At 35.7% G+C, this 15,121-nt stretch overlaps 1 protein-coding gene across 1 annotated transcript in view; it reads left to right on the plus strand.

Moving 5' to 3' along the window:
• The window catches only part of Vps13c (vacuolar protein sorting 13 homolog C), a 154,422-nt gene that overhangs the window by 117,074 nt on the left and 22,227 nt on the right, over window positions 1-15,121 (plus strand). The window contains exons 62-71 of the mRNA XM_090358265.1: window positions 835-963; window positions 1,205-1,338; window positions 2,925-3,051; window positions 6,985-7,220; window positions 10,355-10,496; window positions 12,375-12,515; window positions 13,297-13,378; window positions 13,485-13,554; window positions 14,323-14,434; window positions 14,543-14,656. Coding sequence (XP_090214391.1) covers window positions 835-963; window positions 1,205-1,338; window positions 2,925-3,051; window positions 6,985-7,220; window positions 10,355-10,496; window positions 12,375-12,515; window positions 13,297-13,378; window positions 13,485-13,554; window positions 14,323-14,434; window positions 14,543-14,656 — 1,287 coding nt within the window. The remainder of the gene's footprint in view (window positions 1-834; window positions 964-1,204; window positions 1,339-2,924; window positions 3,052-6,984; window positions 7,221-10,354; window positions 10,497-12,374; window positions 12,516-13,296; window positions 13,379-13,484; window positions 13,555-14,322; window positions 14,435-14,542; window positions 14,657-15,121) is intronic.

Genomic DNA, 15,121 nt, shown 5'->3' on the forward strand with positions numbered 1-15,121 from the left:
AGGACAGTGCTCAGGCCCTGAGCTCAAGCCCAGGACTGGCAAAAAAAAAAAAGATTCATGGTCCTTTCATGACACATAAAATGATCTCCCCATGTCTTAGAAACAAATGCTTATCATTTTTATGGGTTTGTCAACCCACATCAATTTACCCATTGTTCTATAGAATGTACCTATTGTTCTATACCAGGAGGAGGTTTTGAATTAGGAACTAAACCCTGAATTTTGTAGACAAAGAAATCGGCTCAAAGTAAAATATATTTTTTAAAGAGAAAGTAATCAGTACTTTTGCCAAATCTGAGAAGCTCTCTTCTGTGCTTTCACTTATCTTTCTGTTTTACCTAGGAGAAGCTACTCTGTAAAAGAATTCTTCATGCATTAGTGATATAAATGAAATATACACAAAAGCAAATGTTAAGATTATCATTTTTAAAAATATTCAAGACAACTGAGGTCGTAATCTTAATCAAAAGGTTCTTTATAATTTAATTGTGCCATAAAACATGTAGATTAATATATATTCTAATGAATTTTCTTTGTTTTAAAAGCAGTTATTGTGTATTTCGCTTATTGCTCCTTTGTTTGAGATGGGCTCTCAGTTTGTAGCTTAGGCTGACTTCTTAACTCTTGACCCTCCTGCCTCAGCCTCCAAGTGTTTGGATTACAGGTGTGTGCTTCAACACCTAGCTTGTCAATAGATGTACTATGAGATGGAGAGGGAATGTTTAAAGAAGCTTAGTAATAATTTAATCAAAACCACATTTAGAATTGAAAAGTTAGTATCTTATTTATGTGACAGTACTGTTCTCAGACTGAAATTAATTTTTATATTTTTAGTGTCTTCCATTTTGGCCTGAAAATTTGTCAGGAAAACTATGTGTGAGAGTGGTGGGCTATGAAGGATCTTCCAAACCATTCTTTTATAATCGACAGGATAATGGTACTTTATTGAGCTTAGAGAACCTGGTAAGTTCTCTTCAAAATGCGGTGTCTTTGACCTTTAAAATTTACTTGAACTATTTCATTAAACTATTCTATAAAAAAAAAATCTCCTGGTAATTATTTGAAGGTGGTGCAGCATGAATGTATAATGCTATGCACGTATACAACTTTAGAAAATAAGGCTTTTATCTTTGCATACCTGATTGAATTATATGTTAGTAACATTAAACCAATACAGTGATGTGTATATTTTTTCCTTCAATAGAATGGAGGTATCTTGGTGGATGTAAACATTGCTGAACATTCAACTGTCATAACTTTTTCTGATTACCATGAGGGGTCTGCCCCTGCCCTGATAATAAACCATACACCATGGGCCATCCTCACATATAAACAAAGGTATGAAAAATAAAGTTAATGGAAACATTTATTTAATCAATTTTTTTTATAGTACTGGGGATTAAATCTAAGGCCTTTCACTTGCTAGACAAGCACTATACCACTATACCAAGTATAGTCCATGCTCAAAATTTTGAGATAGGGTCTTGCTAACTTTTGCCCTGACTGGCCTCAAACTGAGCTCTTGACTTTGCCTTCCTAGTAGCTTCTAATGGTGTAACACCATGTCACTGGCTTACTCTTAGGGAAGTACTTGGTTTCAAGTATTTCCAGGTTTAGAAAGGTAATATTGAGCACATGCTCTTTTTTACAGATACCGTGGGCAAGTCTTGAGAAAGTATTTAAAATCAACATGTTAATATTTCCAAAGCGAAGCTTTATTCACACCAAGCAAGACTGATGAGATTATTGTCTCATTATCAGTTTATCTCAGATCAGAAGTCTGATTATGCTTAACCAGATTCAGCATTCTTGTCCCTCTGTAGCATGGAGCTGTTCAGTGAAGTCTCCTGATGACTCCATATCTAATTCTGGGGTAGGGGAAGCAGAGTTTGCTAAATGAAAGGATAGGGAGTAGAGAGTAATGCTGAATTTCTAGCTCTGGGTGATAGGAATTTTGTTATTCTTGCCCTTACTTGTATTGTCATTTTGGCAATGTCATTCTTTAATGGCATAATAGTTTCAAACCCTCAAAGTACATTACATGTGTATATATATATATGTGTGTGTGTGTGTGTGTGTGTGTGTGTGTGTGTGTGTGTTAAATTATACCTATACCCACAATCAAATAAATTAATAGTTTCAAACCCTCAAAGTACATTACATGTATATATATATGATACATTATACCTATACCCACAATCAAATAAATATATTTTATGTATAAATTCCTTGAAGATTTCCCTGTTCTTAACTTTCCTGCTGTGACCCCAATGAGAGTTTTATAAACACAGATACAGTAATTAGATTACTTATTTTTAGTTCTATGGAATATTTTTGTAGTGCATAGACAAAGATTTTTAAACTTTAGTTGTCAGTTTTGAAATCTCACAGGAATCTGGTTGCCATTCAGATTCTAGTTTAGCAGCATGTGGATAGGTTGCAGGACTTTGCATTTCAGCAAGCTCCTTGGCAATGCTGCCAGCCCATGCCACAAAGCCTATGCTTTGAATAGGAACAGTATTTGCTCTCATTTTCTTTTGTTGATATGCCTATACGTGTATATATATATGTTGGTTTTAGATACCTTAAGTAAACGATTTCATGGAGAAGGAAGATGTTTACTATACAAAGCCTCTTCTGTAAGTGGATATTGATTTACTAGTTCATTTGTGTAAATAAATTTCATTGATATGTTTCTGCCTAGATTAATCTAGATTATTGAAGCTTTGGAAATAATATCATAGGGCAATAGTCTGTCTCCCAAGCTTTAAAAGTTTATTGGACATTTTCAGGTGTTTATTTAGACAGAGTCATGTTTTATTAATTCAATAATTTCTTACAACTTTAGTGCTAATCCCTGCCTCAATAAACTACAGGCCTTTGTTTCTCAAGGTCAGGACATTATAACCTTCCCTTTGTTTCAGTGGGTCACAGGAGGAAGTGCACTTGCCCCCAAGGAAAGCTCGACTTTTTGCCTGGGCTGATCCTACCGGAACCCGAAAACTTACATGGAGATACGCAACAAATCTTGGGGAACATGACCTGTTAAAGGTACCATTTGAGGAGGATGAGTGCTGTATGAGTTGTGGGGTGCTGTGGGAAACACACCAGCTGACTTCACCACATCTTCTTGGCTTCCACTGAGCTAAAAGTAACTTGTAATTATTTTTAGAGTAAGGTGCTTTCAAAGTTTAGATTTTCATACTGGTATCTTATCATAGAAAAAAATCCAAATTTATTTACATTCAAAAATATAGGTTTATATACCATCTTGTCCAAGTAAGACCAATAAAGCATTGCTGTAACTTTTTTTTAAAGATTTTTGTTGCCTTTTTTTAAATTAAAGAATTTATTAGCGTCGATTTTTACATCATATTTCTAATGTCATGTTTAACTAACAAGTATTTAAGAGGGGAATCTCTGTATATAATCACTGGCACTTAGGTTTTAGAACATAATAAAAATTAAGCATTAATCTACATAATAAAACATTATGTCTATGCCTTTGTTAAGGGAAAGAATTTTAAGGTTAAGTGAAACACAACTTTAATAAATCTATACTGTTGTTAGCTGTAAGGTATTTAGGCTTGTTTCCCTAAGTAAGACCATATAATTTATTACTCAGTAATTTGATAGTATGCAAATGATGAGAGATCTAGTGTTTTATGTGTGTGTGTATTTTTAATTTTTTTCATATATTTTTATTGTAATTAATAGAAGGGTTACATTGTATTCACCAGATAGGAGGTGCATTACTTCACAAACATTGACATCCTTTCTCATGTCTTGGTCACCATTTCCCTCTCCTTACCCCCTTCCCTATCCGATTTCAAATAACCAAGTAAAGATGTATACAATATATCAGATAACAAGGTAAAATACTGTAACAATATGAGATAACCAAGGGACAGCAAAAGAGATGAGAGATAACATAGTGCATTAAGGATAACAATCACTCATTATATGGTTTTTGTTTCTATATCCTGGAGGTCCTTTCATTTAGCATCATACTATATGGCCTTATGTATCTAGGTTTTGTTCTATTGTAATTCTCTGCCAGGAGAGCCCAAGGTTTCTACTGATTATGACAAATGAGGAAAACCATTGAGCATATGTTCCTTTGAGTCTGGCTTATTTCACTTAATACGATTTTTTTCTAAGTCTTTCCATTTCCTTAGAAATGGAGCAATGTCATTCTTTCTGACAGCAGCATAGAATTCCATTGTGTATAAATACCACATCTTGTTGATCCACTCATCAACTGAGGGGCATCTGGGTTGATTCCATATCTTTGCTATGGTAAATAGTGCTGCAAAGAACATCGTTTTACTAGTGGATTTAGTATGTCCTTGTTTCTGGAAGATTAGGTCAATGCCTAGTAGAATTGCTAGGTCATAGGGGAGCTAGCTCTATGTTTAGTCTTTTGAGGAACCGCCATACTGCTTTTCATATTGGTTGAACGAGTTTGCACTCCCACCAGCAGTGTAGTAGTGATCCCTCCTGGCCACATCCCCACTAGCATCTGTTGTTATTAGATTTCTGGATCATGGCCATTCTAACTGGAATGAGGTGGAATCTTAGAGTTGTTTTGATTTGCATTTCTTTTATGGCCAGAGATAGTGAGCATTTCTTCACATGTCTATAGGCCATTCTTATTTCTTCTTCAGAGAAGACTCTTTTTAAGTCTTTGTCCCATTTTTAATGGGATGGTTGTTTCTTTGGAGATTAGTTTTGGAGTGATTCAATTTTTTTAGATGTTGATATATTTTAGAAATGAGGCCTTTGTCTGTTATATGATTAGAGAAGATCTCCCACTCTGTGGGCTTTCTAGTTAGTTTGCTATCTATGTCCTTTGCCATATAAAAGCTCTGCAGTTTAATGCAGTCACACTTCTCCAGACTTTCTTTGATTTGTTGGGTCCTTATTAAGAAAGTTTTGACCTGTGCCAAGGAGACCTAGTGTATCTCCTATTCCTTCTTTTTTTTAAAAAAAATATTTTTATTGTAATTAATAAAAGGGTTACATGATATTTGCCAGATAGAAGGTGCATTAATTCACATACATTGATACCCTTTCACATGTCTTGGTCCCCATTACCCTCCCCCACACCCCCTCCTATTTCTTCTTGTGAAGTTTTTAGTGTATCTGCTTTTGCCTCCAGGTCTTTGATCCATTTGGAGTTAATCCTGGTGCCAGGTGACAAAAAAGGAGCCAACTTTAGTTTTCTGCAGGTACTTAACCAGTTCTGCCAGCACCACTTGTTGAAGAGGCTGTTTTTTTCCATTCTATTTTTTTGGCTCCCTTATCAAAAATTAGATGGCCATAGGTCTGTTTTTTTTTTCTTTTTGTCGGTCATGGAGCTTAGACTCTAGGCCTGGGCAGAACTCTTCAGCTCAAGGCTATTTCCCTACCTCTGGGCTTGGGCATGGTCTCTGAGCTCTTCAGCTCAAGGCTACCACCCTACCCCTTGAGCCACTTTCAATTTTCTGGTGATTAATTAGAAATAAGAGTCTCAGGACATTCTTAGTGCCCAGGCTGACTTTGTATCTCGAGCCTCATATCTCAGCCTCCTGAGTAGGTAAGATTATAGGCGTGGGCCACCACACTAGGCTCTAGTGTTACATTTTTTAAACAATATTTAGGTAGCTAGGCTAATTAAATATATTTTGTTTGGGGTTTTTTGTTTGTTTGTTTTGGTCATGGGGCTTGAACTCTGGGTCTGGCCACAGTCCCTGTCAGCTCAAGGCTAACACTTTACCACTTGAGCCACATGCCACTTCTGGTTTTCTCGTGGTGAATTCGAGATAAAAGTCTCACTGACTTGTGTGTTTGGGCTGGCTTTGAACCTCAATCCTCAGATCTCAGCCTCCCGAGTAGCTAGGATTACAGGTATATGAGCCACTAGCACCTGGCTTAAATCTGTTATTTCTTGAACTCATGATTCTAGAAGAGGTATAATAGCCCTTCTTAGATAGGAATTGCTCTTGTATTAGTAATCATTACTTTCTGGAAGGAGAATACTCCATGATGAAAGAGTTTATATAGTGTCATATTTCATTTTCTGGTTAAACCAGTTGGTAAAAAAGTTCCTGAGTGTTTTTTAAAGTTGTCAACAATGACTATATTATATTCTCCTGTATTCCTTTTAAAGATGTAAAAGAGAAAGAAAAAGTAAGTTTGATAGCTCACATGTTAGGAGAGTCTTAGAGTGGATTTCTCCTTGATGGTTTCATGGAGATCTTTTGGTTTGGTTATGCTTTACTTTCACAGTAAAGAAACTGATATTTACAAGTGGGAGAAAGAGGCTTCAGTTGTCTGACAGTTTTACTTGGTGGCTCAGAGGTTCAGAGCTTTTTTCTCTGGAGTCTATTATCTGACAACATTTCTTTTCTGTGCACATGACACTAGAGAGGGAAGCGATGGTGGTGCTATGTTATTCATTTGTTTTTGTTTTTGCTGTGCTGGGGATTTAATTTAGGTCCTTGTTCTTACTAGGCAGGTTATCCTACTACTTGAGCTATGTTCCCTACCCTTCTTATTTTTACTTTGTTTTTCAGATAAGATTTTGTGCTTTTTTCTGGGCTAGACTCAAATTGACATTCTCTTACCTCTACTTGCTAAGTATCTGAGACCAGAGGCATGAGCCGCCACACATTGACTAACACTAGGTCTGAAAAAAGTATCTCCCTATTTTAAGTATGAGTAACCAGAAAACATATCATGGCATTTATGAAAAATATAGTTCACAAGAAAAACAGCAGTATCATATAGCATCAGAGGGATTTGAGACCTTTGAAAAGCTTTTGCCAGAAGAAAAATTGTGAAATATGTGTCTGGCATCCTCAAGTAAGTTATAAAGATGTGAAAACTGGGTAGGAGGAAGAACAGAATAAAAGCTCAGGACAATAAAGTAACATGGTATGTTACAACTTAAAGGGATAAAAACTATTTGTGATTTTAATGAAAGTTTTTTTTTTTCCTCAGGATGAATGTGGCCAGTTTCCATACGATGCAAATAGCCAGATACACTGGGTTTCATTCCTAGATGGGCGCCAGAGAGTTCTGCTCTTCACAGATGATGTTGCCCTGGTTTCCAAAGCACTGCAGGCAGAAGAAATGGAGCAGGCTAATCATGAAATAACCTTGTCTCTCCACAGTCTTGGGCTCTCGTTGGTTAACAATGACAACAAGCAGGAAGTTTCATATATCGGAATCACCAGGTATGCAAGTAGGAAGAAAGGCTTCAGAAATCTTTAAGTTTGCCATGTCCTAATTAATAGGAGTATAAATAGATTCATATAATGAATTTGATAGATGATATATTCATTCAGTAAAATTTACTGCATAACTTTTGACCTGTCTTTGCCTTCATGGTACTCATTGCCAGGTAATAGGGAGAAATTTCATTTCCTTATTTCTTTGTTTTGTTCATGAGTAATTTTTAAAAATGAATCATAAAAACAAATTTCACAATGAAATATATTAATATATAATGGAAATATAGAAGTATAAATAATGAGTGTTTTATGCATTAGCTTCTGGAAACTCAAATGGCACTAAGACACCAAGAGAAATAAATTAGAAGGTGTTTAGAGGAAGAAACAATCTTAAGAGTAGATAATTTTTTTGTAGTTAAAAAGTTAATATTTATTTATTTTTATTTTTATTGTAATGTATAATGTTACAGTTATATTCACCAGATAGTAGGTGTATTATTTCTCACACATTGATACCCCTTCTTATGTTTTTGTCCCCATTTCTCTTCCCCCACCCCCTCACAATCATCTTTTTTTTCCCCCTTCCCTTAAGAGGGGAACATAATTTTTATGGATGGATTTAGAACTATACTTATGGGTCCAGTTGCTTTGTCTGGTTCTGTTTATAACCACATTAAAATAATCATTTTATTTTTAAGTCACACTGAATTTGTAATACACTCATTTGTTTCTGAATTCTACTAAGTAGAATAGTAAATGTGGTACCAAATGTTTAGAGAAGTAAAGTTAAGTGAAAAAGGGAAGCCAGGTATGGAATTTACCTGACCAAGGGTTATATAAATGATGGTCATCATAGCCATCATTAATAATAGTATTTTTATGTATTTATAAGTAATGGTTTTCGGGTCTATAATTCAATATCACATAGGGTTTAAAAGTTATTTACAAAATTACTTTTTAGGCATAAAATCTGACTTTCCCTCTTTGATATATTTATTCCTACTTACAAGCCATCATATTTTGTATTTTGTCTTTTTTATCTTTATAAAAACATTTATAAAATTCATCTGAAAACAGTTTAATTATACATTCTAAGGAAAAATGAATCACTTACATAATTAAAAAATGAGCTCTTGTTTTTAGAGAGAGATTGAATATAGAGTTTGCATATATTCCCTCCTCCCCTTCCCTTCTCCTTACCCTTCCCCCACTCTCCATTTTCCCTCCCTCCCTCCCTTCCTTCCTTCCTTCCTTCCTGGGCCTGGGCACTGTCCTTGAGCAAGGACAAGGCTAGCACTCTGCCACTTGAACCACAGCACCACTTCCAGTTTTTTCTGTGTATATACTACCAAGAAATTGAACCCAGGGCTTCATGCATGTTAGGCAAGCACTCTACTACTAGTCTACACTTCTGGCTTCTGACCTTCTTTTGCCTAGGGAAGCACTCTACCACTTGAGCCACAGCACCACATCCTTCTTTTCTGAGTAGTTTATTTGGAGATAAGAGGCTTATGGACTTTGCTGCCCCAGTGACTTCAAACTGCGATCCTCAGATCTCAGCCTTCTGAGTAGCTAGGATTACAGGCATAAGCCACTGGCACCTAGTGTTTTGTGCTTTTAAATTCCCTACTTTGTCCTTCCATACTCTCTGGAAATTACTTTTGGTTTGCAGTTCCTTGATGATATGCTATTGTATTTTTTTGTCTGTGTGCCAGTCTTGAGGCTTGAGCTCAGGGCCTGAACAGTGTGCATGGGCTTTTTCAAGGTTAGAGCTCTACCTCTTGAACCACAGCACCACTTCTAGCTTTTTCTACGCATGTGGTATTGAGGAATCAAACCCAGGTTTTTGTGCATACTAGGCAAACTCTCTATTATTAGGCCAAACTTCCAGCTCTATTGTATTTTTTATACGCTTATTTGCCATATCAGTATCTTCTTTTTATCTGGTCACATCTTCTGGACAAAAAACTTCATTAGATTATATTAATTGTACAGAATAAATGAGTTTCATTTTGATATCTTCACATAAGTATAAAATATACTTTGATCATATTTATCTCCCTTCTCACTGGTTCGTTTTCTCTTCTTAAAGAATCCCTCTTCCCCTCACGCCTGTAACACTAGCTACACAAGAGGCTGAGATCTGAGGTTCAAAACCAGCCCAGACACGAAAGAAAGAGAGACTCTTATCTTTAATTAACCACTAGAAAACCACTAGTGGTAGCCTTGAGCTGAAGAGCTCAGGGACAATTCCTAGGCCCATGGATAGGGTGGTAGACTTGAGCTGAAAAGTTCAGGGACAGCACCAGGTCCAGAGTTCAAGCCCCACAACCAACAAAAAAAAAAAAAGAATTCTCCCCTGGAAGGAAAAGCAAGATAATTGGGAGGAGGTGTGGGAGGGAAACTGTGAGAAAAACATTGGAAGGGATATCAATGTTTAAGAAGTAAAGTACCCATTACCTGACAAATGTACCTGTAACCCCTCTTTACATGACCCCAACAATAAAATACAATTGAAAAAAAAGACCCTCCCCCTCTCTTTGTATGTATTTAGAAAATTAGATTATTTGAGAGAAAACATGTTTATTTGTCTTTGTGGTTACCTCATTTCACTTAGCATGTTGTTTCTAGTTCCATCATTTTCCTTGAAAAGGCATCGTGTTCTTCTTATGGCTGCTTAATACGCTAAATTTTGTTTATCCATTTATTTATCAGTGGGCACCTATGCAAGTTGCCTTATTTAGCTATTGCGTAAATATAGGTGTGCAGGTATCTTCATTCAGACATGAGAGGATCAAATGCTGGATCAAATACCACTTTCAGTAGATAAGCTCAAGCAGTGCAGAAGCATAAAGAAGCATAGTTCTTAGTACAAAATGATTTTGAAGGGCTTAGACAGCTGTCAAGTCAAACAGTCTTCATACCTACCTTAGATGATTATTGGTATCACTATGTAACAAAGTATTTTCTCCTGACCTGATTTGTTATATTTATTTGCAACACAGATATGGTTTTTTAACCTCTTTTATCAATATAATTTTCACCTGAAATTGATAATTGTGCTCATCTAGAATTGAATAACAGTTTTACAAACTCTTATGTACTTCTAATTTAATTTTCTTTGTGAATTGCTCTAGTTCTGGTGTTGTTTGGGAGATGAAACCGAAACAGAAGTGGAAGCCTTTCAGTCAAAAGCAGATAATCTTACTGGAACAGTCCTATCAGAAATACCAAGTGTCAGAAGATCATGGCTGGATTAAGTTAGATAATAATTTTGAGGTATACAAAAATTATTTTGAGTTTTATGGTTTATATTTTATTTTTTATGCCTTTGTTTTATCAGTGACAATACTTGGGATAAGTAAAACCTTAATGTTCCTTAAGTGTAGCAACTAACTAAATATTAATAAATGAACTCTTGCTTATTTAGGACTATTATTTAGTACATTTTAACCAAGTGCTGTACTGTGAAATAGATTTAAAACTGTTGCTCTTTAGTAAGATTGTAGAGAAATTATTGTTCTTTGAGCCCCTTTCTCTTATATTTTGAATAATATCTATATATTGATAAATTAAGACTGTGTTTTATATATATATATATAATTGAGAAAAAACATTCAAAAGCCCTACTGAATTGAATGCTGAATGCACTGAATGCTTATTGAACATGGGTATGCATCCACAGATTATGGTGTGTTCCCCATGACATCCAGAACTAACATTTAAAGTCATCATTTTAAAGCAGACTCCAGAAGCTTAAAGCAATGTCCAGCTTGCTGTGCTTCAGTCATACAGTTTGTTTATTCTTGTCTTGCTGTGGAAGGGATGAAGCTAAGATTTGTTTTCTGCCTACTGTCATTAGTGCAACAATGGATGCCATTAGTCTTACACATAAACAAGCTATTAACTATTTGTAGTTTTTCCTGAAGATACAGTTTTGATAGTTTATACAGGGTATTTTTTAGTTTTATTTAAACACTTAAGAATCATGTAAAATTATCCATTACTATTAAAATTAAAATTTGTTGTATAAAACATTTTTCATCTATTTTTTTTTTTGCCAGTCCCAGGGCTTGAACTCAGGGCCTGAGCACTGTCCTTAGACATTTTTTGCTCAAGGCTAGTGCTCTGCCACTTGAGTCATAGCACCACTTCCAGCCTTTTCCTGTTATGTGGTGATGAGGAATGGAACCCAGGACTTTGTGCATGCTAGGCGAGTATTCTACCACTAGACTACGCTCCTGGCTCTATACAAAACATTTTTTTGTGTGTGGGTCTTGGGGCTTGAACTCTGGGCCTGGGTGTTGTCCCTACCACCCTACCCCCAGAGCCACAGCACCACTTCTGGTTTTCTAGTGGTTAATTGTAGATAAAAGTCTTGTGGATTGGGCCGGGAGTTTGGCCTAGTGGTTAAAGTGCTTGCCTAGCATGCACAAAGACCCGGGTTCGATTCCTTGGTACCACATACATACAAAAGATGCCAGAAGTGGTGCTGAGGCTCAAGTGGTAGAGCTCTAGCCTTGAGAAAGTCCAAGGACAGTGCTCAGGCCCTGAGCTCAAGCCCAGGACTGGCAAAAAAAAAAAAAAAAAGTCTCGTGGGTTTTAGAGCCCGGATTGGCTTTCAATCTCAGTCCTAGATCTCAGCCTCCTGAGTAGCTAGGATTATAGGCATGAGCCACCATGCCTGGCTTATATAAAACATTCTTAAGTATAGTTTTTGTAATTGAAAGCATTCAGAATTCTTATTTTCTCTTAATAGCTATTTTTAAAAATGATGCTACTTGGGCCGGGAGTTTGGCCTAGTGGTTAAAGTGCTTGCCTAGCATGCATGAAGACCCGGGTTCGATTCCTTGGTACCACATACATAGAAAAAAAGCCAGAAGTGGTGCTGAGACTCAAGGGGTAGAGCTCTAGCCTTGAGAAAGTCCAAGGACAGTGCTCAGACTCTGAGCTCAAGCCCAGGACTGGCAAAAAAAAAAAAAAATGATGCTACTGTTTCTGAGATCTCATTTATAAATGATCTAAAGATAGCTTTCCTGATGAGAGACAGAGAGAAAGATGGTCTCTTCTCTCAGTTCCATGAGTAAACAAAAATTGCAAATGGGGTAGCTAGTCTGCTAATAATTCCTCACAACAATGTCCTTTCTTTTTCACCAGGTCAATTTTAATAAAGTTCCAATGGAAATGCGCCTCCCTATTAGATGTCCTATTAAACGAGATTTTTTATCAGGAATTCAGGTTGAATTTAAGCAGTCTCCTCATCAGAGAAGCTTAAGAGCCAGATTGTACTGGCTTCAGGTAACCCTACCATCCTCAAACAAGTATATGTTTCTTATCACTTTGAAAATCCTAGAAGTGAAATTTCTTTTAAGATTGTAGCTGATGTGCAGTTAGTTTTCTTTGCAGAGCTAGGAGCATATCTGAAAAATAGAATTCATATAGTTTCAATACCCAGCAATAAAATAAAAAAATGAAAAGTCAGTTAATGTCCTTTTATATGTTTTTTCCTCTTTTCCCACATATCTTGTAAATTCAGCATTTCACAATCTATGTCTGAGGATCTCATGAGGGCTGGCACTATTGATTTGACCAGTTAGCCAGTTAAAAGTGTGTGTGTGTTTGTTTTTTTATACTAAGATTCAATATTTTTAAATGTTTCATTGAATTTTCATGGGATCTCCAACTAACATTTTCATTTTTTATTCCTCATGCCAAAATCAGGGCTTTGTGGGCACTTGTTTTTGCTCTCTCTTGATTTCTTTCTCTTCCTTTTAACTGTTAAGTAGTATTAGGATGTAAGTATTATCTTAGGACATTTTTATTGTTTTTGCTTCTTTCTGCCTTTACAGTAATTTTATAGTCAGTGTCTGCTTATATATGTGTAATATTAATACAGTTAAGAGAGAATACATTATTTTGTAAACTCTTCATTGCTGAGGCAAGTTAAAAGTTTTACACATTTAAAGTGAAACATAATTATTGTGAAAATATGAGTTTTTTTGATACTGTCTCTGACAATACAATTTTAACTCTAAATTGTTTCAAACCCTTCTACTAAGTTGGTTTTCATGTCTTTCAGATTGATAATCAGTTACCAGGTACAATGTTCCCTGTTGTATTTCATCCTGTGGCTCCTCCAAAATCTATTGCTTTGGATTCAGGTACAAAAAGGAAATGTAGACCTATCTTATTTATGAAAGAGAAGTAGACATTAATTTGACACAGCAGTAAAGTTTAGTATTTCTCCTTTATTCTTGTTTTCTTTAGAACCTAAACCTTTCATTGACGTGAGTGTGATTACGAGATTCAACGAGTACAGCAAAGTCTTACAATTCAAGTATGTAAATGTTCCTACTTTTTAAGTAAAGGAATTTACAGTGAGGACCTATTTTGAAAGTGAATTTTATTCTTTTGAAACTAACTTTGATATAAAAATTACCTCCCAATTGAACATATAGACCTACTTTAAGAATAGTCTATGCCTATTTTAAAATGTAGTATTTCTTTAACTCACCTTCTTTTTGTAACTTGATTGTAAAATATAAGTGAATATGTATTTGTCAGTATAAGTGAATATGTATTTGTCAGACAAGTTCTTTAGAGCAAGTGCTGTGAACTTTAAAGATTAGATGATACAACTGGGTATCAGTGGCTCATGCCAGTAGTTCTAGCTACTCAGGAGGAGATCTGAGGATCAGTTAAAGCTAGCCCAGACAGGAAAGGCCAAGAGACTCTTATCTCCAAACTATTAAGAAAAAGCCAGAAATGGTCCTGTGACTCAAGAGTAGAGCTCTAGCCTTGAGCACAGAGAGGCTTAGGGACATTGCCTACTGAGTTTATGCCTCAGGTCTGGCCAAAAAAACTAAAAACTAGATGATACCTGATGCATTTCTAGTTGTAATAGTGTTTTACTATGACATGACAGGTGTGGGCAGCTAGGACTCTGAATACAATACAATACAATACAATATAGTGCATTACAATACAATACAATACCCTTATGTCCACTGTAATGAAAGACTCTTAGTCTTAGTACATCTAATCTTATAGTGTGTTTTAATTTTAAGACACACTGAAAAGTGTCTGTCTCAACTTTTTTTTGTAGGTATTTTATGGTCCTCATTCAGGAAATGGCCTTAAAAGTTGATCAAGGGTTTCTAGGAGCTGTGATCTCACTGTTTACTCCAACAAATGACCCTGAAGCTGAAAGAAAACGGGTAACTATTTATTCACTGATCCAAATATGAACTGTAAAAAAAAAGGGCTATTTTGAATTACTTGTTAGAGTAGGTAATCTTTTAAATTATTGATTTGATTTTTTTCAGACAAAGTTAATTCAACAAGATATTGACACTCTAAACACAGAATTAATGGAGACTTCAATGACGGATATGTCAATTCTTAGTTTCTTTGAGCATTTCCATATATCTCCAGTTAAGGTGTGTTACAATTAATACTTTGAAATTTTATTGTAATTGTTTTGGAACTTTTAAAAGGTCTGTACGGAAATGTAGCTTTTAATTTGTTGCATCAGATACCGGGCAGGAATTTTCATTGATTAATCATAATAATTAAGACAATTCTCTGTGACATATGTACAGCTGTAATCCCCACAGAGAAACCACCAGAGCATGTTCTCTACTGTTGAATTAATAACGCTTTACCCTGGTAAGAAGCTGACAAAGGCATTTCTTAATTAAGCAGAGAAGTGCTCAGTGCTGTTTAATGTTTTGGTTGCACTTTGTAACTACGATCACTGTCTAGGCAGAGCTGTAATGGCTTCCCTGACCAGAATGGGAAAATGCTGAAGTAGATGTTAACTGTCCAAGTGCTATCATCCCCTTTCCAAAACTAGAGGAGTGGAAAATTGGATCCCTTTCACTTACTGAATTTTGTACTTTATG

Source organism: Megascapheus bottae, chromosome 25 (genome assembly GCF_031878675.1).
Source record: "Megascapheus bottae isolate mThoBot1 chromosome 25, mThoBot2.hap1, whole genome shotgun sequence".
In the NCBI taxonomy this organism is placed as follows: domain Eukaryota; kingdom Metazoa; phylum Chordata; class Mammalia; order Rodentia; family Geomyidae; genus Megascapheus; species Megascapheus bottae.